We start from the raw sequence: 27,432 nt of genomic DNA on the forward strand, positions 1-27,432 counted from the left end.
CCCTTGATCTTGCATATACTACCTCTGGTTTGCAGAGTTGGAAGAGAGTTAAAAATACAGCAGACTGACAATCCACCCAGAAGAGAAAAGGAAGAATACTTCTCTAAACAAATAGAGCTTAGAGCATTGTGGTTGTGCTGAACCAGTAGCTGGTCGACATACCCGTAATCCCAGAAGTGAGGATGGGTACTGAAATACTTCAAACATCCAGGAACTGTGAGTGACTTTATGATCAAACAATGGAGATGCAAACCAGACCATGAACTGATATCTAGACACCCAGAGTCCTTCGCACAAAACAAACAGTCCAGTTCCGATCAGCTTCTTCCATTTTTCTCACTGGTTTTGAGTTTTCTCTCAACCTCTGCACAGTTATATTTGGACTTTTCCCTCTTGTGTTACAGCTACATGCTGTCAGACCTTTCTGGACTTACTTCAAACCATGTGCCATATACAAATAAACCAGAGTTGTGCCCTCTCTATGCGTTCTTGAGTCGGTCGTTTAATCCCCTAGTCTGTGGCATAGTCCAATAATTAAATAGAAATGTTTGTGCCATTTCCTGGTTGCCAAAATATATACTATATGGTTAATAAAGTTAAAACTGTATGAGTTTGGTGTGGGGGTTGAGTGACCCCAGTCAGATATTGCCAGTCATGGGAGGCCCTTGAAGGTGGAAAACAGATCTTAGAAGAATCCAGGTCAAGGGACTTGGCAGCTCACTGTCAGCACTAGGCAATACTTCAAAGACCCAAACTTAGAGGATATTTGGCATCAAACCAGCTGGCCTGGAGGGACCTGGCAGTGAAGCACAGCATACAGAGAAGTGCCTGAATCAAAAAGGGGCCACTTGAAAGTGCAACAGCAGAGGGTAGCTACGGTAAGAGGGAAGAATGGGGAAGCATGGAAGGGACTCGAGAGATTACGTTTAATAGAGACACTGGAGGAGAGGAGTACCATTTTAGGAGAAGAGTAAGAATCGAGTGATACAATCTTGGAAGTTAGTGGGCAAGTGTAATATAAAGAAGATCTGCAGTATATAGTGAAGAAAAAGGTGATTACATGGGAGCAGAGTCAGAAGGGTACAAGCCTGTTTAAAGACTCTAGGGACACAATTTGGGAAGAGGAAAAGTGAGAGGAACAAAGGGGGAGTCTCCATGTGAGAGCGAGTGAGAGAGGGTTGAATATATAACTGTTGAATACAGAAAGGAGGAGCCTGTTTGATGGGGGAGAGATATACATCACCTTGGAGAAGGAACTTACGGGTATCGGCTCAGATTCAGCAACTGGAAATATTGAAGAGAATATGATTACAGCAGCCAGAGAGAGTAGTAGAAAGAACAATAGAGGAAGAAAGAGTGGTGTTTCTGGAGAAGAAATCATGAGAAAGAGAGACAGGTGGAGAGATAGAAAAGTCGAAGAGAGAAGTTTGGTGGAAAGAGAAGAGAGAGATTGTCTTAACCAAGTTTCAGGAGGTACTTACCGTTATGAGTACTGAAAGCAGGAACATAAGAACTGTAGGGGGAGCTTCAATAAAAAGCAGAGAACCTTAAGGGGGACAGCATCAAAGAAAAGGAGAAAGACAGACAAGAATAGGTAGGTTCATGTGGACCATGTTAGCCATGGGGATAGTGTTGTATTAGAAGGAGGTTCATTAAAGTGACACTATGCCAGGGAACAAGAAGTAGGGACTACAAAGAGGAAAGGAAAGAAAGGCAGGCCATAAAGGCAACCTAGGAGGAATAAAGGGCAGCAAGCAGCAGGGCTCCTTTCTTCATCAAGCCTCACCAGAGCCAGTAAGACTTCCTGGCAAATGAGCCCCTGAGAGAAGAAAGGGACCTGGAAGGCAACACTCTGCTGATCCTCAAAACATCACTCTGCCAGAGAGCTGTGCAACTACAGCAGAGGACAATTCAAAGAGACAAGCTGAGAGCTGAAATAGAAAGCCACCCTCCTTGAAGGTACGAGGAGAGGGGACATCTTCCTTGAGAGACATATGTAAAGTTTCTTTGTTTGGACATCGGAAGAACTTTTGCTTGGGATTTGTGTTGGACTTTTGCAACAATGGACATTAAAGTGAGGAAACCCCTTAGGAACAAGAGGGGAAGCACTATTATTTTTGATGTTATAATTAGTAAACCGCTTGGCCCAAATCCTCACTAAAGGACTGACTTGTGGAAGAACTATTTGACCTTTTGCTTTCAGTCACCATATCATCCTTTCTTTCGGATCAGCTGCTACAGAATCGTTGCTTCTAAGATGGCCGCCGCCATCCCCATGACGACCGGAGCATCCCTGCAGCCCGTGAACATCATCGCTGCAGGCCCGGATCCTGATTTGCTCCCCCGACCTGCCTGCCCCTCCCCACCTGCTTTAAATGGAGGTGGAGGGTGCCGTGAGGAAAAGCCGGGAGAAGAAGGCCGCAGAAAAAGGCCAGCGCTCCTCTTTGCAGCTCTTTGCTGCTCGCAGCCTGCCGTCTGCCGTGGAACTCTGCCTGAACTACAAGGTAAGGAGTCCCGCACTCCTGAGCAGCACAAAACACTTGCCACTAGACTACAGCGTCTACGCCCCCATACTCACAAGCGCCCTACTCGCAACACCCATCCCCACGACCGTACGCAATACACGCCTGCAATCCAGAACTCTGAAATCAGCCCCTAGCCTATCCATTCCAGCGTCAGCAGTCTATAAACCCCATAGACTACGCAACACAGCTGACCTAAACCCACACAGTATGCACGGCTCTGACCACAATGCAACTGCTACAAAGGCTAAGACTCCCGAAATTGTTCCCCCCACAGGTTTAAATGTGAATACTGCAATGTGCAATTCTTCTATCACACCCTTGCTATCCATTGATGCAAATGCTACTCTGCCTAGGTCAATGACCCTAGAAAATGTGCCCCCCACAGGCCCGACTATGCCATCCACTGCCATCAATGTCACCGCTGAATCCCACCTCAAATGTGCCCTCATCAACGCCGATCCATCAATGCTCATGCCCTAGACATCCATGACCTCATCATCACACTAGATCTAGATCTGCTAATGGTCACTGAGACCTGGCTACACAAAGCCTCAGGCCCCGCTTTGCCCCTTGCGCACCCACCAGGCTATGCCATCACTAGACAAGATCGCCTGACCACAGGGGGCGGTGTCACTCTCATAGCCAAAGATTCAAGCACCATCAGAAAAGTTGACAAAACCATCAACACCAACAGTGACTACCTTCAATTGAAACTCACTATCTCACACCACTGCACCATCACCCTACAACTCATCTATCGGCCACCAGGCCCCATAGGAGACTTGGCCTCCCTCACCCACCTCCTGGCTGACAACCTAAAAAAAATCATCCAAAGCCATTCTCCTTGGGGTCATCAACCTTGGCCTGAATGACACCAAAGACCCTGCTGCCAAAACACTTGACACAGCCTTAGCCACTCTAGGATTCACCAACACCATCACAGACCCCACTAGGCAGATCACTAGACTGGATCGCCCACCACAATTGCCCCCTCAGAGTCACAGGCAATACCCCCACCCCATGGTCCGACCACCACACCATCACCTTCAACATCCCCACCACCACAACCGCATCCCGCCCCACTCAGCCCTTACCACCAGCCCTCACAAGAAGTGCCCGCCAACTCACCAAAGAAAGACTCCTACCCTTCCTACAGGGACCTGCCTTCAGACACCCCTTCTCCGATAACCCAGAAACCCTGGCCAAAAACTACGATACTGCCATCACGGCTGCAATCAATGCGATCGCCCCATTTAAACCATGCAAAACCAAACCCACCAGCCGCACCAATGCGTGGTACACCCAAGACCTTCTCAAACTGCGCACAGACAAACGAGCAGCACTAGCGCAATGGCAAAAATCTCAAGATGTTAAAGACAAACTTATCTTCAAATCCCTAGCAAATGAATATAAGAAAGCCATCATCAAAGCCAAAGCCAAATCATTTGAAGATAGAATCGCTGAGGCCAAATCAAACGCCAAGGAAATGTTTGCCATATTTAGAGAACTCGAGACCCCTACACTCACCCCCCAAAACTTCACCAAAGATGAAGCATGGTGTGATGGCATCCAAACAGCCATGCGTAACAAGATTAGCTCTCTTCAAGCCAAAATTTTGAACACCAAACTAACGCTGCCAACCCCCCACCACCGCCCCTACCCCACTACTATCCTCACCCACAGAGCCCCCCCCCCACCTTCTCATTTAAAACCATCCAGGAAAAAGACATGATCAACATCATGAAAAACATAAAACCCTCCAACTGCAAAGAGGACCCTGCCCCGCCTCCATCATCAAAGACTGCGCAGACACCCTGGCTCCCTTCCTAACAGCCTTCATCAACGCCTCCTTCACCACAGGGAGAGTCCCCTCATGCCTCAAGGAAGCATGGGTCCGACCTCTCATAAAAAAAAACACTTGACCCCACCTCCCCCAATAACTACCGCCCCATCACCACAGTCCCATTCCTCCTCAAGTTTCTAGACATAGCAGCTTACCGGCAGGTCCAGCACTTCCTCGAAGAACACAACCTCCTAGGACTGAGACAATCCGGCTTTCGCCCTAGACAAGGGACAGAGACCGCCCTACTCGACCTCAAAAACTAAATGGATGACGCAAGAGACCAAGGGAAACCTGTCCTGCTCCTTCTCCTCGATCTCTCTGCAGCTTTTGATCTTGTAGATCACGACATCCTCTGCCATCACCTCACCTCCACAGCCAACTTCTCCTAAGAAGCCACCACATGGATCACCTCTTTCCTCCAAGGCAGGACCATGCAGGTCTTCTCTGACCTAGCCACTGCATCACCCACCATCATGCTATGTGGTGTGCCCCAAGGCTCCTGCCTCTCCCCCACCCTCTACAACATCTTTACCCGCCCCCTCTTCCTCATCCTTGACGCCATGGGCATCTCTTACACCAACTACGCCGACGACACTCAGATCCTTCTCACATTAACAGGCGACTATGACACTGACTGTGCGACTCTCAACAACTTATATAACACAATCCAAATGATCCAAATGTGGATGGCTATCAATGGCCTCTGTCTTAACTCTGATGAAACTGAGCTCCTACTCGTAGGATCCCCCGACACCCTCAAGAAACTTGACGCCCAGTTTAGCCACTTTACTATTGACTCAATCAGAATTCCAGTACTAAACACAGTAAAAACATTAGGCGTCTATCTAGACTCCAACTTATCCATGACCAGGCAAGTAAATGCAATCGCCTCCTCTGCTGCTTACCATGCTAAACTCCTCAACGTAATCAGACCTTATCTGTCAAAAGACTCATGCACCAACATAGCCAGAGCCATAACTGGCTCGCGGCTAGACTACTGCAATGTTCTTTTCCTAGGGACCTCCAACAAAAACCTTGAGAAGCTTCAAGTAATCCAGAACAGCGCCCTGCGTGCTGCACAAGGCATTGCCAAGAGAGAACACATCACTGCCGCCAGAAAAGCATCCCATTGGCTCCCCCTAAAGGAAAGGATCATATTCAAAGCTCTAAGTATCACCCACAAATGCATCCACCTCTCTGCCCAAGTGTACCTATCCCAGAGAATCCACCCGGTCTCCTCCATGAGACCCACTAGGACACCATATGCCAATATGCTTTCTGTACCTAGGGTAAAAAGAGCTAGAGCAGGGGGCGCCAGCTTCCCTTACCTTGCTGCCTTACACTGGAACACCCTTCCCACCTCTCTGCGAGCTGAACCTTCACGGACTGCTTTCCGCAAAGCCATGAAAACCTCCTTGTTCACCTAACCAACACCATATGTTCAAGCTCTCATGTGTGATGTATTATGATGTATGATTCCTCCTATCGCTGAACACAGGATCTTGCCTCACTGTAACCCAAGGCACAACCTGTACTCATTGTAACTAAGTGCATCTACAAGTAACAGCGCCACAATGCCCCTGGACTGCCTGCGCGCTATATAAATGTAATAAATAAATAAATAAATAAATCCTGACACACTTAGTATTTATGAGAGTATGTGTTAATCTTCACTGGTGTGAGTAAGCATTTAAAATGTATCTTTGTTATCCAGTTCTCCATTTCTGGCAGCCCCAGTGACAAACTGGTAAGTCTAAAGTCAACACGGTGGGACCTTCGCCACACTATGGACCTTGTGTCAGGCAATGCTGTTCAGTTTATATCAGTGGAAATTAAAAGATTGCTACATGAGACAGGTGCATGGAGTCCCGCGAAGAGACTCCAGTCGTACCCAGATCCCTGGTAGCGTGACTATGCAAGACCTGGAAGCAGCACATAGAACCAGCGCGTGGAGTCTGACAAAGAGAGTCCAGTCGTATTCAGTCATACCTGCAAACCAGAGGTCTTTGTAGACCGCGACAGCAAACCACTGGCCGGGGGAATTAAGCCGCTGTCTCTTTCCGGATTGGGGGCAGACTATGCCAGCCTTAGCAGTCGGCAACAACTGCTCCGGTATCGGGTGGAAGATGTAGACAACGCAGAGTCACTCGCTAATTCCGAGGTGAGTGTAGCGTCAATGACTGCGAGCAACACATGTCACCTGTTTTCAAGTACATCACCAATAACTGTTAGACAGGCGAGCATCTTGCCAAAAAAGGAATTCAGCCCTTTTTATACCCGAGCCCGAGCAAGCAAATCCAGACCAGACATTACAGATGGCGGAATATTAGAAGCTGAAATGTCACAAGAGGAAAGTCAGCAAAACACTGATAGCAGGGGGGACATCCAAGGGGGTGAGCAATTAAACCTCAAAGACATGCAGACTATAGATTACTAGATCCAGCCACTTCCAGCAGCAATGTAGGAAATAAAGCAAACTGAGCATCAATTTGAGCTCACCCAATGTAATGCAAATACTGAATTAAAGCGCATTCAGCGTGAAAATTCTGGCGCCGATTACCCAACAACTATGCTAAGTGCCAAACTCTGGCTTGACAATACGAGTGAAGGATTGTTAAATGCAAACATGGCAGATTCAACTGACATGCAAGCGGTCATCCAAGAAGGGGACATTGAATTCAAGGATGCGCACACTGAAGGGAGGAAATTGAACCAAACAAACTCAATCAGAAAAGGCTGAGAGACTGGAGGAGAGCTAGGAAACGATACACAGACTCATTTACCCAATGAACTCACGAGGGAGGTACGGTTAGCAGCACGACTGCATCTAGGCTTTTAAAACTTGAGAGATTGGTTGAGTGAAAGTAGCAAACGTTCATTGTTCCAAGATGAAACTAGGAATGATCAACAGACTGCCACACCCACTACTCTTAACGAGAATAGTAAATCTCCACTGTTTTAAGTCAGCACGACATAGAGGAAGTACCTAACCTCCTATTCAATTAATCCAGGAGGTTTGTTAATCCAGAAATCCCTTCACAGAGATGCCAGATGACTTCAGTACAAAACTGTTTAAGATGTAGCATGCAATCATAGTCATGTTGACCCGAATCATCTTGCTCTGAATTCGAAGATGTAGCATGCAATCATAGTCATGTTAACCCGAATCATCTTGCTCTGAATTCTCTTCACCATCAAGTAACTACCAACAGACAAATCCTTCAGAAATGCTACAAGCCAGCTCTCAGTTGCTGCTGGCATTCAAATACACAATAACGTAATGGCGGCACTTGCAATTTCAGTGACTACCTTTATTAAGTTGTATGAGTCAGTAAATGACAGTTTTGAAAGACCATGACACTCTTCTTGCGATGATTCACTCCAAATTTAAAAGTACAAACGTGATTGGATGATGAAACCCAAAATTCAGCAAAATGGCATGCCAGATTAAGTGATCTTGTGAGAAATGACTTATCCGACAAATCTATTTTAATGGAGGCAGTTTTGAAATCCACAAAATGGATACGACATAACCAATAAAACGGCATCGAAGCAAGTGGAGTTAGAATGTGAGTGTAACCTACAAAAAGGAGATAGAAATAAGCCCGGTCTTAAATTAAGGAAAATAAATGATAAAGGAGCACCTGCCGAAAATGCCACAAGTGATGAAATTACTCAAAAGGAGAGTCTAGATGAGCAGCTCCAGACCTCGAATAGAGCCCAAAAAAGTTCTTCTCACTCAATAGTGACTTTAGTAGACTCAAGAAATAGCCTCATAGATGGAAGGTACCCCAATGCTCTGAGCACAGGTGAGGCTCTGACTGACTCAATGTGAGCATCAAGTGGGGAAAATACGGCTAGATTGAACACAGTAATTGATATACAGAACAAGAATGACAGAAGTGAACCCACCGCACTTAATACCAATGAAATGCAAAATTCTTTTTTGATCAACAAGACAAATGCCCCACAAAGCTTTGGAATTTTTAAAAAAACCTTCCAAAAGTGTCATAGCAGAGAGCTCACGAGGAAATCAAGGGCATAAGAAAGACGTGAATAAGAAAACAACCCTAAAAAAATAAAAAAATAAATGAAATTGAAGGGTCAAGAGCCTTCATCAGAAATTTGAACACCCCACCACCAAACTCATTATTCCATCGAATCAGCCCAAAACGGAACTCCAACCACAACAACAGTCTCTGTGAGTTGCCTGCTTCGCAGCAACTCAGAATCGACTTGACGTCTAATGCCAAGAATAGACCTAAAGTGGATGATGAGGCTGAAGAAAGTAGACAGGTGGACGAAAATGAGCTTCTTGAAAACTTATCCCAATACTTGGAGGACAATGAAGGATCTCTGTCATCTCTCCAAGAATTAGTAGAAGAGGTTCAGCTCACGCTCCAAATTCAAAGTGCAAAGACTAGCAAAAATAGGAATATGAGGGAATTCGAATTTCCAAAAGAAAAAGATAAAGACCAAGACAATTCTTGGAACACGAGACAAAATCCATCTGAAATGTCCCCTCAAAAGCAAAGAAATTGCAAGGGAAACCTGACGATATGCGTAAAAGGGAAGTTAATAAAGAGAGATCCATAACAAGTCTAAATCCAAAATTCACAATGGCCCAAGAGATCATGATGGGAGCAAGGCCTAGAAGTAGGCAAACTTCAGGAGTCTTCACCAAAGGAGAGCTGACCCGACTCAAAAAAGCTGCAGGGTTGCAGGGGTAACACTCAGGAGCAGGGATACTTTACAAGGACAAGTTCAAAGACAATCTGAAAGGAAGAAGGCATGGGCGATGACGGATGAGATGGTGGGCTAATTGGGTGGGGAGACACGGTCAAGTCCACCCGCGTGCCAACCAATACTAGGAGGCCACATAACGAATGGCCTTATAGTTTGATAGCCAGTGGTGTGTCGTGTATCTAGAAACTGATGAAGATTACTTGCACTAGGGGTGGGCATAAGTTGTCCACCTGACTGTAGAGACCCAATCACAACCCGATCCCTTAAAGAAAGTATACTTAGAGGTTCCCCTTGAGCCTTTCACAATCCCCCGCATGTTTTCTTAGCTTGCCACGTGGTGTGACGTCATGTATGATGAATTTTTGTTATATAAATGTGTTTTTTATGCAAAATGATTGAGAGCACGATCGAACATCCGTTGCTGTCCATTGTAACTAGCTGTTTTAGACAATTGAAAATAAAAAACAGTCAGATGAGACATGTGGTCAACTTCCTGAGTCAGTCTTATTATTTGGTGTAAGAGTTATTCTGAATCCCCATCCTTGTATGACATGTTACTGAATTAAAGGTCCCCTTAAAGGGTTCAGTGTCATGGTAAACGGTCAGACCATCAGAGATATACCCCCGAAAACCACCTGGCATCAAAATAATATCCAAGCTACCCTAAACTATATTTGGACCTCAAAGAACTATCATCACACTATAACAGAGCTCTGGGTTATTCCTATGTCTTCCACATGGTCACTGGACTAAACTTAAGATGGGAAACAAAGACGTCAGAACCACTCAAGACATCTAGTGTCGTCCTTAAAATAAATCAGGGTAAAACTTGTTTATGACTCATTCCGAGAGAGATGTCAAATTTAACCGAGAACGTTTGTAATCTTAACAGCCAAAGGGAACAGGAATTAGATTGTATTCCGCTCTTGGCAATTTATAAAACAACAAATACTGGCTTTAAACATCCACATTTAAAACCAAAACATCACTACAGTCAGGAATTAGTATTACAAAAGAAAACCTCTAGATGTAATTGGCAAGTTATTTGCTTCCTTTCTGCAAAAGCAACTATCGAAAGGGGCAGAATAATAAGAGATCATAGACTCAAGACAGACCTGATGCACAAAAGGAGAGCGGACACACCTAAACCTTTTTCTGTAAAACATACTAAAGCTTGAAACACTAAAAACAAATAGCACTTTGTTTCTAGCCTTTGTCGACATCCGATAAACATTTGATAGCGTGAAAAGAATGAAAATGTGGAATAAACCTAGAAGATGGAACAGCCCAGAAGATGTGTTGCAAGCAATCATGGCTTTACACTTAAAAACAACAATACAAATTTGACTTAATGCCAAAGGAGATCTAACTGAAAAGTTAAGAACGGAGAGAGGAGTCAAACAAATGTATCCCCTAGCCTCTCTGATCTTTAAGTTATACTTGGCAGATCTACCTACAGCATTTAAAAGAGTAAATATATTCCCACCAAGATTAAATGGATCTCGTATATCCTGGGTAATATATGCCGACAACTTGGTACTATTGGACATGACCTAAATCGGATTACAGTGACAGATTAACCCTCTACAGGAATATCTCAATACAAATGATCTTGCAATAAATGTAAAAAAGTCTAAAATTATGTTTTGCAGCAACCCAGGGAAAATAGGAAGAGCATTTTGATGGAAATCTGGTAAAGATCTACTTGAAATTATGGAGTCCATTTATTATCTGGGTATTGTGTACAGTAAATCAATCAGAGAACGGCAATAGATTCAAGATACGAAATCCAAAATGAAAATGCTGGTCCTGCAGGGCCTGATATTACATGCCAAACATGGAAAATTCACCATTAAACCGTTAATCATGTTTTATACTTGGAAGGTAACAGCAACTATCACATTTGGAAGTGAAACAGGTCTAAATCTTAACTCATCAATATGGAATGTGCTAGACAGACAATTTTGGAGAAATGTTTTACATCTCCCAGGATGGGTCCCCATCGCAGCAATTTGATATGAACTAGGGCTACAATCACTGCAGTAAGTGGTTTTATGGAAAACACTTTCACTATTGCGGAAAGTTATAACAACATCAGCTAAATCGTATCACATACTATCCCTTACCACCAAACTGAGTATATGCAGGACTGTTAAATGGTACAATACATGTTTAGATCAACTGAACCGCTTGAATGTACCAACAGAAACACTAAGAAACAAACCTTCTGCTGCAAAACGAAAGTTAATTGACTGAGACTGGATAGAGACTCACTCTACAGAGAGGAAATATACTTCCTCCTTGAATGTAATGTTTGAATCTTGTGCTGTAAATTGCACAATGAAATATATGGAGAGGTTTCTGAGTTGTTATCATCGGAAACTATTCCTAAGTCTCAGATGGAACGTATACCCCGGAAAAGAAATTCTACTCATGAGAAAAAATTTGATCATCACGAATAATCGTTTTTGTTTCTGCAAAGACGAATCCTCAGTGGAATCGATAAGACGTCTGATAACGAGATGCCCCGCATCGAAAGTTGAAAGAAGCTATTAGCTGAGAAAATATGCAGCCTCCAGCTTCAGTATGAATGAATGGTGGCAGCTAATTCTCTTGGGTGAAAATTAAATGGTTAACTGTGCTGTAATTGACTTTTTAGACACAGTACTAAATCAACCGATTAGAATGGTTTCTACAAATGTAGTGCTATCCATGGTTTGAATACCCTGAAAGACAATGGGATCAAAAAGGGGGAGAGTGGAAGAAATGTTACTAACGATTATTTGCTTGGTCAATAGTCTTGATTCAAGGAATGAAAGAATGATGAGTAAACAAGTGTGGTGGCCTGCACACTATATGGACAAGAAATAAGTGATTTCTTGTGATATATGGAACAATGTGATGGACTCAAGATTTTTATCTGACTAGGAAATGTCATTTTAATTCACTAGGAAATGCTCTCGAGTAGGAAATGTAATAAAAACTCGTAATAACTGAGTTACAATAAAAAATAAAAATAAAATAAAAACATGAAACAGGAATAAGTCACTCTTCATTGTAAGTGACCTCGTGGTAAACATTAATTGGTTCATTCATGAATGTATGGGGTGGGATAACTTGTGTAGTATGGATACACAATTGGCAGTGGAGTACAGGTTATGGGCCCATCATGTAACTCTGCATTTAACTTCTGGGGGCACCTCATCCAATTTGTTGCAAGGCAGAAACGGTTTACCACTTGGCTTCTTGGTGGTACGTAGATATGTCAATAGGGTTAACATGAAGACAACGATTGATGTTGAGAAGTCCGCACAATAAATCACTGAGAAAATACAATAAGAATGAAGAGTAGTAGGTTAGGGTGCATTAGACAAAATCAAAATGTCTACATCGGAAATTGATTCTATAATACAACTTGAGCAGAATGAACTATATTACATTAACACAATGACTAGGCTCAAAATCGACTCAAATACAAGGCTACACTTTTAAGCAGCATCTCAATAAAAAAACATACATGCTAAAATGTTCTTGGAAAAATGTATCTATCCAAGCACAATAATACTAAAAGCAATGCCACAAACACGTTTTGATGTTGGTGATTGGGGTCAGGTAAAACAAATGTTTAGGATTGCTGGTAATAGCATGCCCACATAGTACAAACCAATAGGTCCGAAAGGTGCCGTGCTTTATACTCTGCTCTGCTGGCAGACGGAGACAGATGGTGGAATCTGAAGGACTAGGCTACTTTTGGGAAAAGTGGATGTTTGGTGTATGTTGAAGATGAGGAGTGGTTCATGGAAAACCAAGTTAAATGCAGAAAAGTGCTAATTAATTAGCTGATGGTGCATTGGAGGGAGTAAGAATTGATCAGCAAGCAGAAGTGATGAAACTGTATGAAGTAACATGCAGTTGCAATGAAGACTTTGAAAGCGACTGTAGAAGAGGGTGCACAAGCTGGAGTTGCTTCTAATCACGGTGCTCCCGAGATAACAGACCAGATACCACTCGCACACAATTATTTAGCCTGGCATCCACCAACCACAGCATAGTTGGGGAGAAACAGTAAAAATACAGAATTAGGAAGAGCAAGGATGGAAATGAAAATGAGCATGTGGAAAGGTAAACAGTGAATGAAAGCATATACCTTTAACTAAGATACAAAGAGAGAAGTACGGAAGCCTGTGTTCATGAGGTACAAATATAGTCAAGTTAAATAAACCTGAGATATTACCAAAATAATGTGTGCGGTTCTCATTGAAGAAAGGGATCGAAATGTAACATTATAGGGGTACTAACTTGTAACAGAGCAACAGAGGATTGAAGCTTTGGGTAAAGACAAAGACACAGTTATAACCCAGCACTTTTAAAATCTCCAACACACTTGTTTAATTTGTCAAACTTACAGTTTCACCCCCAACCAGGCTGAAACACATGTCTGGGGTTGCCGATGTTACTCTTGTGTCCAGAGGAGAATTGCCTAGCATTTCAGTGCTGAACTTTTCTTGTGGGTGGGACCAGACTGATATGCAAATGGATATTTCTTCTCTGTGATAGTTGCAGTGAGCTATAACGTGGTTGTAGACCCAACTGAGTGGAATACATTCCACAGAACAGGGTATTTGCCCATGTGCATTCTCGGTAGATGGGCTCCCACACTCTTGTTTACTCTGAAATACAGAGTCACAGCCACGCCCATTTGTAGCAGCATAAGTCACAAAGAGCTGGCAATTCTTCCTGAAGTCTCTCACCAGAGAGATGTAACAGAGATACTGCTTTGGGTCCAGGCAGTAAAACCACTCTTGCATCTTAGAAGGGTGAGGTGGGGGAAAGAAAATAGGAAAATGTATCTTTTGTGAAACACTTGATGATGGCCATCATTGTCTCCTAGTTCCCGTGGACCTCTCAGCAGCATTTGACACAGTAGACTACCAAGCACTCCCCGACAATCTGCATTACCGTATGGGGATCAGCAAGATCATCCTCAGGTGGTTCAAATCCTACCTTGCGAACCACCAATAGTTAGCACAAATGGATTCTTACAGATCACCAATTCTATCCATCACCTGCGGTGTCCCGCAAGGATCTATCCTGTCCCCGGTGATCTCCAATCTTTACATGGAACTGTCCTCTCTCCACACAACATCCACATTCACAAATACGCAGATGACACGCAGCTCTTCCTCAAGATATCCTCCATCGAAGACATCCACAGGCTCAAGCCTGCCTCACATCGATCCAGTCCAGGTTGTTGCAAGAGATCAAAGGTAAGACTCAGACACAGTGGTATTTTTGGGGATGGTTAAAGGCTTTAATAGAGGGCATTGGTGAAATCCTACCTATCCCTAACTGTAGGAGGTGTTTTCCTTGCCTCAACAAATCTAAGGAACGTCTGTGTCAGAATATCCAAACAAAGAGTTCTCTGACAGGTGTACAAAATCCTAATCTGACCCTCACACACTAAACTTAATATAACGTGAAGTGGGGATATCTTAGCTGAATATCTGCAGCTTCTTTCCAAAGTTACAAACACAAAGTTAAGAAGTGTAAAAGAAACCAATAAAGTTTGACTAGAAAAAAGCGACCGTCCCTTCCCCTGGCGTTTTCTGGCTTGTCAATCTCACAATACTATACTCCACAATCTCAAGGGGGACAGCTCTTCCCCCGAGTTTCCTCCAGTTCACACAGTTAATCAACTCCAGGTTATGCCATTCCACAATCTGAAGGGTTATGATCCTTTCCTTCAAGGTTTTCACTGTTCCACAATTAACAGGCTCAAGGGGTATGTCTCTGCCACTGAGCTCCCTTAGCTTTTACACAATCCACACATTTCACCATTCAAGGGGGAGGGGGTGGGGTGGGGCTGGGAAAGACTCCCTGCCCATAGATTCAACACATGTGGGTCATTGTGTCCCTTTTCACAAGTTCAACAATCTTTATTGGGTGCGAGTCCCAGAGTTATTGTATGCCTGGTGTACTCTCATGCCAGGACCTTCTTATTTTGATGCAAGTTCCGAACGTACACTTCTCATCAGCAATCACCTTCACTATCACACAATTCCACGATTCTTTAACCATGCTTTTTATGTATTGGGTCAGGGACCTCTTTTCAGTAGTCTTAGTATCCCAGCTCTCTTGTTTGGGCTTAGCAGGTTTGTCAAAGGTATGTGGAATCTGCATGAAGCACCTCGGCATCCCAACCTCTCTCTTTGGGCTTCCATGTCTCCACCGCCGTCATTGGCGTCCCTCGCACCTCACCGTCCTCACTGCTGCATTCTCGTCAGCTGGGAGAGCTTCCCGTCGGCCCCCCGGTTCCCGCTTTGCCTCCTTCTGCACTTGACAGCTCCTGATGTCCATAGCACAAGCATGGTGCACCCCCACTGCTCGACTTCTCTGGACGGCACTTCCAGCAGCTTCTCCGTTCCACACTACAGCCTGCTCTCCTTCGGTGTCCCCGACCAAACTAGGAAGAAGTGAGTCTCTCCTCCTCTCCAGGTGTGGTTCATTTAAATGTCAGACCACCTGTTAACCTTTTCCAAAAACTAGAATGAGGCGTTTGCATTCCGCTTCTAGTGATCTTTATTACTCCAGTCCTCTTCCTCGTCTCAGTGTTATTAACTAAAGGGGAATGTAAATATGGTTGGTGGTTAGTCATGACTGGAGGTTCTACACCTGCACAATAAGCCTTACAGGAATGGGGGAGTGGGAGGGGCAAGTGTGTGTTACCAGAGGTACAGAAATAGGGACATTTTAGTTTTGACCCCACAGGTTTACTTAGCCTCCTGGGGGGGGGGGGGTCATCCCTCATGTGATCCTCATTCAGATAGCCACCCTCAGGGTCAGAGTCGGGTAGATTCTACCTTTCCATGGCCACATTTGTATTTGTATTTATTAAATTTATAGAGCGCTTTAAGCCAAAGCGCTTTACATAGCAACAACAAGAATAAATTAGAATAAAATGGAAGCATAATTGTAAACATGAGACAAATAATCAAAAACAATGAGTAGAACAATTTGCCTAGGACTGTAAAAGAGAAGGGGATCAGAGGGAGAGTAAGAGAGAAGTAATGAGGTTGACAGGACGGGGGATGGAGAAGATGAGATTTCAAGGAAGAACGGAAGGAGGGGTATGTGTAACGCTCACCTGGTATCCACGGGGATGTCACTCAGCCGGTTCTGACCTCTTACAACCTCGAACCCTTCCCTGGAGTCTACTCGACTGGAGACTGGGCCTCAAACACAGGATTGGTAGAGTTTAACTCCCTATTGTCTCTGTGTGCTTGAACCCCTTCTTCCCCGGGGTCCAACCCTTCCCTTTGATCCACAGCTCACCTCGTTTTCTTGGAAAGTGTGCTCTCCGTCCTGCTTTCAGCGCATGGATGCGTTGATTGATGCGGGCTCGTTGCTGCCTAGTTACTTCACTGGCAAGAGTCCGACAGGTAAGTATGAGTCTTTTGAACAGTTCTCTAACTTCGTTCCTTTCCTTCCTTTGATGATGGCCGGCGTCCGGGGATGGTGACGTGCTGCTGAGATGAGTAGCGCTGAAGGTGAGTGAGAGCGCGATGCGTGATGCGACCCTTTTGTATTTGTATTGAACCAAGTTCTTTTTCTGTGTCTTTTAGGTGACGCAATGTTTTCAGCGTGGATGCCAGTTATGAAGAAGAAATGCGGTGAGTAAGTGCGGTATGCAACGCCTCTAGATGTTTCCACGCTAACCTGGAGTGTCTTTTACCTCTTGCAGATGGATGAGAAGTTCCGGAGACAGAGTTCCCCCAGAGCGGCTGGGATTCAGGTAAGCGTTTGAAGCTCGTACAGTCTTTAAAAATAAGCAAAGATTTGCTCAATGCTTACCAATGCCATTTTTCTGTTCTTTTCCCTTTTCTTTAGGAAGCGGCGTGCCGGGATGGGAATGACACCGCCAAAGATGCCCGCAGAACAGAAGAAGCGATGAATGATGGGCAGAAGCGCCGCAAGGTAAGGTTGTTCCTAACGGTGTTCTTGTTCTTGCAGGAGATGAGCGCAGAAGAAAGATGCAGGCCTATTGGAGACCGATCCGAACACGGTGAGTGTCAAGCTGCAGGTGCAGAAAACGCAAAGCATGTTTCTCAGCCTGGGCGTGGCTTAAATAGTCTCTGGGTATCCCAGGTCTCTCTGGGCTGAACCACACCCAAAAGACTGGACTGCACATGCAGTTCTGGGAACCGAAATATGTGGGGGCATCCATTTTGTCCCCATCAATGCACTACAAGTCCAATCCCAAATGTTATCCTATGGGAGTGAGTGAGTCTGGTGCCACAAGCGCCAAGTCTGACTCCAAGTGGGTCTTTGGAGGGATGGAGAGGCCCTTGAGGGCCATGTAGGTGATCGTGGCCTGGCTCCAGCCAGACATCAGGAGGTATACGAATTGTTCGAACTACAATTGTTCGAATTACAATTGACCTTTGCACAATTGACCGAATTGTGAAGGTCAATTGTTACATATATACGGGGGGAAACCCCCCACAATCCCCCATTATATATATAACCAAACAAATATATATATATATATTATATATATATATATTTATATATATGTGCGGTCAATTGTGCAAAGGTCAATTCGGACCCTCGACTTTCGGTCAATTCGGTAATTCGAACAATTGTGATCGAACAATTTGGGTAATACCAGACATCTTGGAAGGCTGGGGACATGAGGGGCAGGAATCATGACAGTATGAGGAAATGGAGTGTATAGAGAGAGGTAGAGAACTCTAGTGTAGGGGGGCAAGGAGCTGAAATGAAGGGGCACAGGGAGGTGGGGGAACAGAGATAAGGAAGGGATCAGCAAATCGTAGGGGGCGAGAGGGAGCGTAGAATGAGAGGAGAGAGGAAAGGAAAGGGGGCAAGATCATGAAGAGATTTAAAGACGAGACAAAGGAAGTTAAATTTAAGTTGAGAGTGGAAGGGAAGCAGCCAAGATCAGAGAGTGAGGAAGAAATGGAATCGTGAGTATAGAGAAGACAGGGGGTACGGATAGCTGAGTGATAGAGGGATTTGAGGGGAGAAAGATGAGAGGCAGGGAGGCCAAAGAGGAGAGTACAGCAGTAGAAAAGACGAAAGAAGATGTGGGAAGAGATTAAGAGTTTAGTGGCATGGAAGGTGAGGGAGGAACGGATTTTACCAAAATTGAAGCAGTGGTAGCGACAGGCATGGGAGGTAAGGGAAATATGGTGGGAGAAGGAAAGGGAGGATGATTTCTCCTGATGAAGTAGCAAAGACCTCGCTAGATTCGTCAAAATGGCCAGTGCTTACCCGAAGCTCAACCCCTCCAAGATTGAATTCCTACTGCTGACCAAAAATACCACACACCCCGACATCCATATCTGGCTCTGTGCTATGAACCTCAAGGGATTCACACACCAGCTGGCCCCCTGTGCCAAGTCCCTTGGTTTCAAAATCGACTGACACCTTGCGTTCAAACATCACATAGGAAGGAAGACACCAATGGCCTGGTACCAACATTCTCTCCTGTAGAAAATCAAGCCCTTCACTCAAACAACAAATTCAGACCTTTTGTCCAGACCTTGGTCCCCGCCCCCACCTCGATGGTGACAATGCCCTTTTGGAAGGCCTTTTCCACGACTACCATGCCCCATCTGAAATGTTTCCTGCATGCTGCAGCAAGGCTCAGTAATGAACTCTGCAAATTCAACCACATCACCCTGACCCTGATCGAAATGCACTGGCTCCCAATGGAAGCTTGTATCACCTTCAAATCCTGTTGCATAATTTACAATGCTGTCATCCTGAAGTCCCCAAGCTACCTCGCTGAAAAACTCTGCATCTCCGGAGGCCTGCGATCCACCAGAAGTAGTAAATGTGCAGACTTGAATTATGACAGTGCAGGAAGGAAAAAAACAGAAGACGGACCTTCTCTGTCTATGCTCCAAGACTCTGACACCTGCTCCCTGTCAACATCAGACTTGACCCATCAGTTCTACAATTCAGGAAAGAGCTCAAGACCTTCCTCTTCAAGGAATGGCTCCTCCTTCCCACCTATGTGTACACACCGTGCACTCCCCACCCTACCTGAGACTCTGATCTGCCGTTAGGGAGAATTCTCATAAATGTGCTAATTCCCTTCAACTTAGAGACCCCCAGCAACTTTGCTGGATTTTGAGGACTTGATTTTTTTTACCTGGGAAGAGTGTGAGCCTTTTTTCCCCACTCATGTTGTTGGGTGTCTTGGCCCACGTTCAAGTTATTATGCTGCAACACTTGGTGCTGTGGGCTTAGGAAATCCAAGAGGGCGGAAAAGCCCACATTTGCGCCAGAATCCTGGAGAACCGTGCAGTTTTGCGCACAGCAAAATGGTCCCCTGACCTGCCACCCACCAGTGCGAGCGTGAGGGGACAGGAGTGCCATGAGTGAAATGTGTGCCAAAGGAAAAACAGCAGTGCCGGTGGCTAAAATAAAAAAGCGCGTTGAAATCACCTTTGTTTCTCTGAAATGCAAGCTAAAAATGCCTATTTTAAACATTGCAAGATATTCAAAAATCTCAATGAACACCAGCAGACATTTGGCAGAATGTAGTCTTGTGTGCATACAAAATCTGGAAAGAGAAAGAGCCCAAAACAATGTTTATAACAAAACTGGCTGAGCTGTGGATGTCAGCAGCTGAAGTGAAATTGGACTGAAAGACACTAATATCTAAATGTTTAAAATAAATGAGTGACCTACTGTTGAGTGGCACATAGTTTGCAACTGTTAAATGCCATAGTTTTGAACTTAGAATCAGCGTTCTAGCTGCATGTGTAAAAATTGCAAGTTTGGTTTGAATGTAGAAAACTGGGAACTAAAGTGACATTTAGCTGAAGCCTGGCTTGAAGAGAGTGAATTCTGCCCGGCAACTAACCCCGACAGGAGTGAAACTTGCTCAGCCACTCTTCCCAGGCCTGACTGCATTCTGCTGTCCCCACCAAAAGGAGATGACACCTCTCTGATTGAATTAGGGGAGGAGCACCTGGGGACTACAGGAAACTAAACAAAGCACTGTCCTTGGCCCAGGTAAATGTTAAATTAGGGGGGTTGTAAATGGCTTCCTCTTGGAAGGAATCGGGGAGGGGCACTGCATCTGTGAGCCAGCTGAGCTTGGGGGAAGTGGATAAACCAGAAATTCCACCATGTGCTTTGGGAAAACCACACCCCTTTGGGGCCAGAGCATAATTGTAAAAAGATGGATAATTCATAGTGCGGACTTGTAAAAATGATATAAATAACATCATCATTCTTGTGATTTTTCTGTGCACATTTTAAGAGGTGTTAGGACCCTGTGGTACGTTCTTGGGGATAGTAGCGGAAAAAAGGTTGTTACTCCAAATGTATGCATGTTAAAAATCTGACACTATCATCTAGAACCCATATCCCTGGTGCACATTTGTGTAAAATCTGGAAAGGTTTAGAGGTCGTTATCTGGATGAAAAGGACAGAATTCTGTCATGAGTGGACACAACATCTTACAAAGACAGGGATCGGATGGTTTGGTGCTACAGAAAATATGTTAACTGGACTTATAATATTAAAAAAATGGTACATAGATAAATATGTATTTGGAACAGAAATAGATGTGTGCAATTTGACAAGGGGAGGATCCTCTGACCATAAACCTACCTCATCACTCTGACTCACAACCCAGTTCCCCCAATCAAGGGAGAGAGGAGGAACTGGCCAACGATAAGTTGAGAGGGTTGGGCATAGAAGATGAGCCGACCCTCCCACTTTCTAAACACATAAAAGGAGACTGCAGGACAGGTAGGCACATTCACTTCCCACTTCAAGCTGATTTCTTGCGGAGCGGTTTGCCAGAAGACACCAAATCCAGCACTTAGACTTCAAATCCAGACAGATACCAGAACTTTGAATTCAGACTTCAGAATTTGTCAGCAGGCCTCAAAATCTTATGAAAACTGATTCACCCCAGACTTCCAAGGGGCACATCAGAGTAAAACAGCCTGGCTGAGCTGTTTGATTCTGGCCTAAAACCCTGTGCCAGAAACACCCAGAAAGCAGAGCTGTACCCGGAACCAGAGACCAATCCGCCGTGCAGTGCCAAGAACTTTTGCCAGAACCAGAGATCCAGATCGCTGTGCAGTGCCGCTAGCAGTGAGGACCCAGATCGCTGTGAGCAGAACCAGGCAGAGACCATCCGTGGCGAGGGACCCCGCAGTCCAATCCTGACCCGATCCGTGGCAAAGTCGCATTCCTGTCCAAAATATAGTGTGAGTACTGCCAGAACTGTGCAAAACCCAATCTCTTAGTTTAAAATAATCTAATTCAAACTATTTTAACCTATTGAGAACTGCATCCTAGAAATCTTGTGTTCCTTCTGTGATCTCAAACCTGAAAACGGTCATCTGTCATTCTGAGCTTGACTTTTCTTTTGAGAATCTACCTTCACGAAATCGTCCGTATCTCTGGAACCGTTTGTCCTAGAAAGCTAAGATACTGTGCTTTCCAACGAACCCAGAACCGACTTTCTATTCATTATACTTTTTTCCGTAATCGCGCTCGACGCACTCGGAAAAATTGCCACGAATAGCGATTTGGCTCAATTTCTTCACTTGGCAAAATAGCAGCTCCTTGCTTTCCTTTGCTGAAATTCGTTTGCCACCTGACAATCATTCATAGAGCATTGCTAAAGTGATCCTGAACTAATAGAAAGTAGCTGTCACCCACCCTGAACCTCTAGAGGGAATTAAAATCATTTTAGCATATTTTTCACTTCTTTGCATACCACCTTTAAAGTACTTTGCCTATGTTTAAAATCATCCCTGTTGATCTAAGCTTGCTAGGGGGGAACTGAATTGGGATTGTACTGTGATTGTATTCCTGAAGACTGTGTGTGTCACTTCCACCTCCTTACATTGCATAGAGGGGGTGGGGGGTGAATTGCCAAAAGGGGAAAAGTGATTATATTATGTGTTGCTGAAATCATATCAAGTTTATTCCTGTGTTGCTTTTATTCACCTTGCATTTCCTTGTACCATATAAAGCATTCTCAGCTACCTTAACCTCTATACTACTCCTAAGTAATTACCCAGTGTGCTAGTATCACATCATCCATTGTTGATCACTCACTGTCATATGTCTAAGTGTGATATCAATTATTAAATTATTATAAAAGTGCGATATAGATATATATTGTTTAATTCTCAAATAAACATTTTAAATTTGCAAAACAAACTTACTTCTTGGCTCAGTGGGGTCAGGGGGATTCTAAGAGAGGGGTGTTATATAAGGGTTGTCATCCAGAGTACACTAACTGGACATAAAAATATATAAACAAGGGCTTCCCCTTGAGCAATCCCAGACAAGGCACTGACTTAGTGGGACTGCTTGATTGGAGTCATTAACAATGTATTTTGATGTGTGTTTTACTCTTGTGTTCTTTGATTATGGAGTTTTATATAACTCCATAAGCATCATCTTTTCATGCGAGTTACACAGCACCCTCAGTCTTTTAGACTTCCCAAAGGTTTAAATACCTTCTCTGGGATAAACTACTGTTTCCCAGAGAATGTAAAGTTAAATTGACTTTACTAGTCTTTTTAAATTCCTAGACCCAGAACACACTATCTTCCTACAGAGTGCTGGAGGTGTTACCTAGTATCCCCTGTGTCTAGAAACTCATGTAGCAGTCAGATGCTACCCTTTCCTATCAAAACGGCTGGTGGCAGTGGTTTTACAACAAACTACCTTGATTTTTCCCGACCGCAAACACCGGTAGCTAAAAATTGAGGGAGCCATGTTTTTCAAGATGGCGCCTTAAGCCCCTTTGTTTTAACAGGTCCCGGTCTTCTTTTTTTGCCATTTCTTTTTGGAAAAGTCCTTCTAGTGTTAGTTTCTGCACACCAAACCAGGTTTGGTCCCTTTGTTTCTATGACTTTTTGCGGGCTTCAGGATAGAAGACCGCCTCTGGCATCGGAGTGTCTGGAGCGGGTAGGAAATGAGGGAGGTGCTGAAACTCACTGTGCTTAGTCTCCTAGGAGACCAAAATGCACTGTGGCGCGATTGGCTGGCTGACTGTCCGGCAAGGACAGCCACCCTGCCGGTTGAGTGGCAGCTAGGCTGGAATGAAACAGAGAAACCTGTTTAAAAGGCCAGTCTCTTGGACTGGAAAGCAGAGTCGACCACTGGAATGAAAGAACCAAAGACGAGCTGGAAGAGAACGGCTGCTGCAACTCCTGGACCGTTAGTTTGCTCGCTGAAGCCATGCTGCAGGTCCAAATTGCCAAGTTAATCTCGACAGAGAAGCCCCTTCAAGGACGACTTCTTCCTTTTAGTTGGTGTGACCAATCAACTCATAAGCCAACTTGATACCATTCTCAGACCTGGTTAGGATTAACCAGGGGGAAGGACACCAACTTGTGTGCTTGATGACAGCTACTCGAACTGAAGATCTTCCATTTTGCCAGCTTGTTTGACCCGTCCCTGTGCAATGCAGGAGGCCCTGACGTCCTCCCTCTTGTCCCCACGACTGAAGCTCAGGAACAGCGAGATCTGCAGGAACTGCCAGGAACCAACGTCTTCAGCTGCATCTTTTCTTCTTATTAAGGTACTGTGCCAACCCGATTGAGAGAACTTACCTCTCACGGTGAAAGTTCATGAAACTTTCCCAACTTGCAGGCCTAATCAGCTTGTGACCCAACATATGATTATTTTTCGTACAAACTACTTCTGAGAACTTTGGCAAAGACTTTACCGTTTACTACAAGAACTGCTCTTTCCTATCCAAGACACTAGCCTGTTGTCTTTGGTCTAGGCCTATTGAACTGAATCGAGTCCTCTAGTGAACGGAAACTATTTGCACTGCCTAAGAAAGTATTGTTGTTTTATTTTATTAACTTGTGCCTTTTTACTTCCATTGAAAGTAACTGAAATACTATTTTGCTCCTATTTCAGGGGAGCCTAATTAACTCAGAAACGTATTGGTTTGCTATTGAAGTGTATTTATGTATAATATTAAGTTGCCACCTTCTAGTGAATGTTTTCTAAATGACTGTGCAATAAATTAATACGTGTTTTACCAAGAAACCTTGAGTATAAGTCTCTACTTGAACCACTGAAATTGTAAGACCTCTGTTTAACCTCTTTCACTGCTCACGTTCCCTCTTGAGATAAGCCTGGCTGCTCAGCTTGCTACCACAAACTGTGTAGTAGAGACTTATACCAAAGGTTGGTTTTGCTTACACCTGTAGTCCTAATTGTATGTGGTGGTCCCAGAGGGTACTGCATGCAATTCCGCCTAACATCTGCTCCCCACTCTCTTCCCCTCATGCTGCCAATTGCCCACTCTCCCCCGTTAGCTCCCCGCTCCTTTTTTCACTGCTTCCCTCACTGTGTCCTTCCCCCTATGAAGGTAAAGTGCTCTGTTGCTTCCCGAAGCTAGGCCTGTGCTCAATAAATACCTTAATAAAAATAAAAAGATGGAAATACCACATGTCCTCACAAAGGAAAGACAGATGAACACTCAGAGTTACCCTCTGCTTTGAAAAAACAAGAGGAAAGTTTAACAGATAAGCGCTAGAGCTCACTCCCCCACCTAACCGAGGTGATGGCAAGCAGGAATGTTACCTTTTTTTAATCCCAAGGAATCTGAATGTAAAGGCTCAAATCGTCCACAATATGGACTGTAAGAAGAAGGTTCAGCGGGATGACTAGAATCAGTGGAAATACATTAGACATCTACAATTAAATCTGCCATTAAAAGTCCTGTGATTAGTGCCCAAAAACGATGGTCTGGAGGGTTGCCCAGAGCTTTGCCCGTGGTTATGATTAATTCAAAACCTTCCAGCCATCACCTTTCTGCTTTGCTAAAGTCATCCCACGTGGGACGGGTATGCCCAGACTTGGGTCCCGAGTCTGCCGGGCATAGAGACCCAAGCTACTCCTCACTGATGACGCCCAAAAAGGCTGAAACATGTCTGGGGATGCTTGTGGTCTAGTGCAGAAGGGATGTGACCTAGCAGTTCGGGCTGGACTGCCCCTTTTGTGGTAGGACCAAGCCTGATTTGCATATGGTTTTTCCCCTTCTGTAATGGCTTGGCAGGCTGAAAAACGATGGTCTGGAGGGTTGCCCAGAGCTTTGCCCGTGGTTATGATTAATTCAAAACCTTCCAGCCATCACCTTTCTGCTTTCCTATGATTAGTGCCCGCCATAGTCCATAAAGAAAACTGAAATCTATTTCTTAACAAACACAATGAACTGGGGATTATGAGGGAAAATATGCCATCAGATAAGCTATCCTGAACCTGATTCGAGGAGCCAGGCACAACCAATGGAGATGCTGCAACCGAGGAGTCGCAAGAACAGGACTGTCCTACAGGCCTGGAGGAAGAGTAGAGGTAAACAACCGAGTCAAAACCAAATTACCAGGGCCTACGCGGCTTTTAACAAGTGCCTGAAAAAAGGTGTAGAAAGCAGCCAGTGCACTGTCGGGCTTCACAGAACCTGGAGCAGTGTACTGGAAATTGCAGGATGTAACAATCCGCCAGTCATGAAGCTTTATTGAAACATCAATATTCAGTACAAAATAAATTGGGATCAGACAGAGGGACACGGTGGGCCTCACGTTGCTGTTGGCAACCTCCTGAATCTTTGTCTGAATGGGCAAATTGTGGATGAACCCATGTATGAAAAGGCATTTTGTCTTTGAATCAAGTTTCAAGCAACACCTAGCCCTCTACTCCTTGAGCTGCCGGATGTAGTTGCAGATATATGAAGGGGCGCAAGGCACCTCCCTGATCTGCCCAGGTGGTCATGTATTTCTGGACAGAGAGTGAACCACTCTTGTTTATCACATATACCACGGGTCATCCGGGTGTCCTCTTGTGGAAGAACCTGTGTGTGCCATCTGAATACAAATGCAAGCAAATGCCCCAACCAAATCCCAGTGAAGCTCAAAAAAGTTAAAAAAAAATAAAAAAAGATAAAACATGGATATCCAACATTGCATAGGTTTTGCCAGCTGATTAATCAGAGTGACAATTAAGCGTGTAAAAAATGCAACTTGTGTGCAACACGTATGCAAGACAAAGTATAACAAAATTGCCATGTCTAAAATTACTATAAACTGGATGATGTAAGAGGCCCTGTCAACATGTCATACACACACATTTGAGTGTATGATGTTGCAAAATACACTAACACACACATGTTTACATATCTGTTATCAAAACTCAAAATGTATTATTGTTAGGATTATGAAACAGTGAAAAACCACGGCAGAAGCAAGGCTGTCGCAGAAAAAACACAAGGGCTCTGCCAAATGAATTGGCCTCTTTACTTAAACCAGTCCAGTTTCTAGCACAGAAACCGAAGACTATCAACAGACAGGCTGATTGCATCCAAAAGTAAATGCAAGTCTCTCCAAACCAACCATTCCAAACGCAACATATAAGGGGCTCCCTGCTTTTACCCAACAGTCCGAGGAAGTTCTCCATTTTAGCAGTAGCCCATTATCAGGGTCATGTGTCAGCGTCAGAGAGCCAGGTCCTCAGGATGGAGTCTGAATAAACAGGGCTAGTTGCTGCTATATTAGGTTGCCGCCTGGGGCATCACAGACAGAGGAGAGCAACAGGGATGCCAAATTGCACTGCAAGCAGTAGGTAGGTCGCTGGGTGGGGGGACACCAAAATGCCACTGAGCCTGAGGCGGTAAACTTTCCTGCACTACCCTCGAGAATACACACTTGGCAAACCAGTTGATGTCGCTAACTAAAGAACAAGCCCTTTTATTATTTCATATCGACCTTAATTAACATTACTCGGTCTTGGTTTTATTCCCTTATAAACAATACTGATTGAATTTGAAACACAAGTCCTTGTTTTAGTGTAACTGCGGTCATGTAGGTAGAAATGTTCCTATATTCACTAATCTGAGTGGCCATGTTCAACTGAGCGCAAACACGTTGCAAGAGTAGGATTAATAGAAGTGTATGTTACGACACTACCCCTGATAGCAATGCAAACAGCGTGTACCATTATCGAAGGCATGGCACTAGCAGGTTCTAAACAAGCAGTACGACTAGAAAGGTGCGTTAGTAACACATTCTAAAGAATTGTTTTCGAGCTTACCTAAGTTCCTTTGGATCAAATACCAGTTTCACATCATTGACAATCGTTGGTAAATATTTGAGGGCTGCACCCTAAAATGAAAAGTAAAAGCACAATACATTTAAAATATTGAAGGTGTACAGAATGCGCGCAGTACAGATGACAACAGGCTGCAAAATGCAGAGCACGGCTCCTCAACGAGGACCAACAATCTAGAAGCCACTT

At 44.3% G+C, this 27,432-nt stretch overlaps 1 protein-coding gene across 2 annotated transcripts in view; it reads right to left on the reverse strand.

The window, feature by feature from the left end:
• The window catches only part of DOCK1 (dedicator of cytokinesis 1), a 2,312,292-nt gene that overhangs the window by 1,592,695 nt on the left and 692,165 nt on the right, over positions 1-27,432 (reverse strand). For both annotated transcript variants that reach the window (XM_069611483.1, XM_069611484.1), the window contains exon 24: positions 27,229-27,299. In XM_069611483.1, coding sequence (XP_069467584.1) covers positions 27,229-27,299 — 71 coding nt within the window. The remainder of the gene's footprint in view (positions 1-27,228; positions 27,300-27,432) is intronic.

The sequence above is a fragment of the Ambystoma mexicanum genome, chromosome 8 (assembly GCF_040938575.1).
Source record: "Ambystoma mexicanum isolate Mex_15411 chromosome 8, UKY_AmexF1_1, whole genome shotgun sequence".
Lineage (NCBI taxonomy): Eukaryota > Metazoa > Chordata > Amphibia > Caudata > Ambystomatidae > Ambystoma > Ambystoma mexicanum.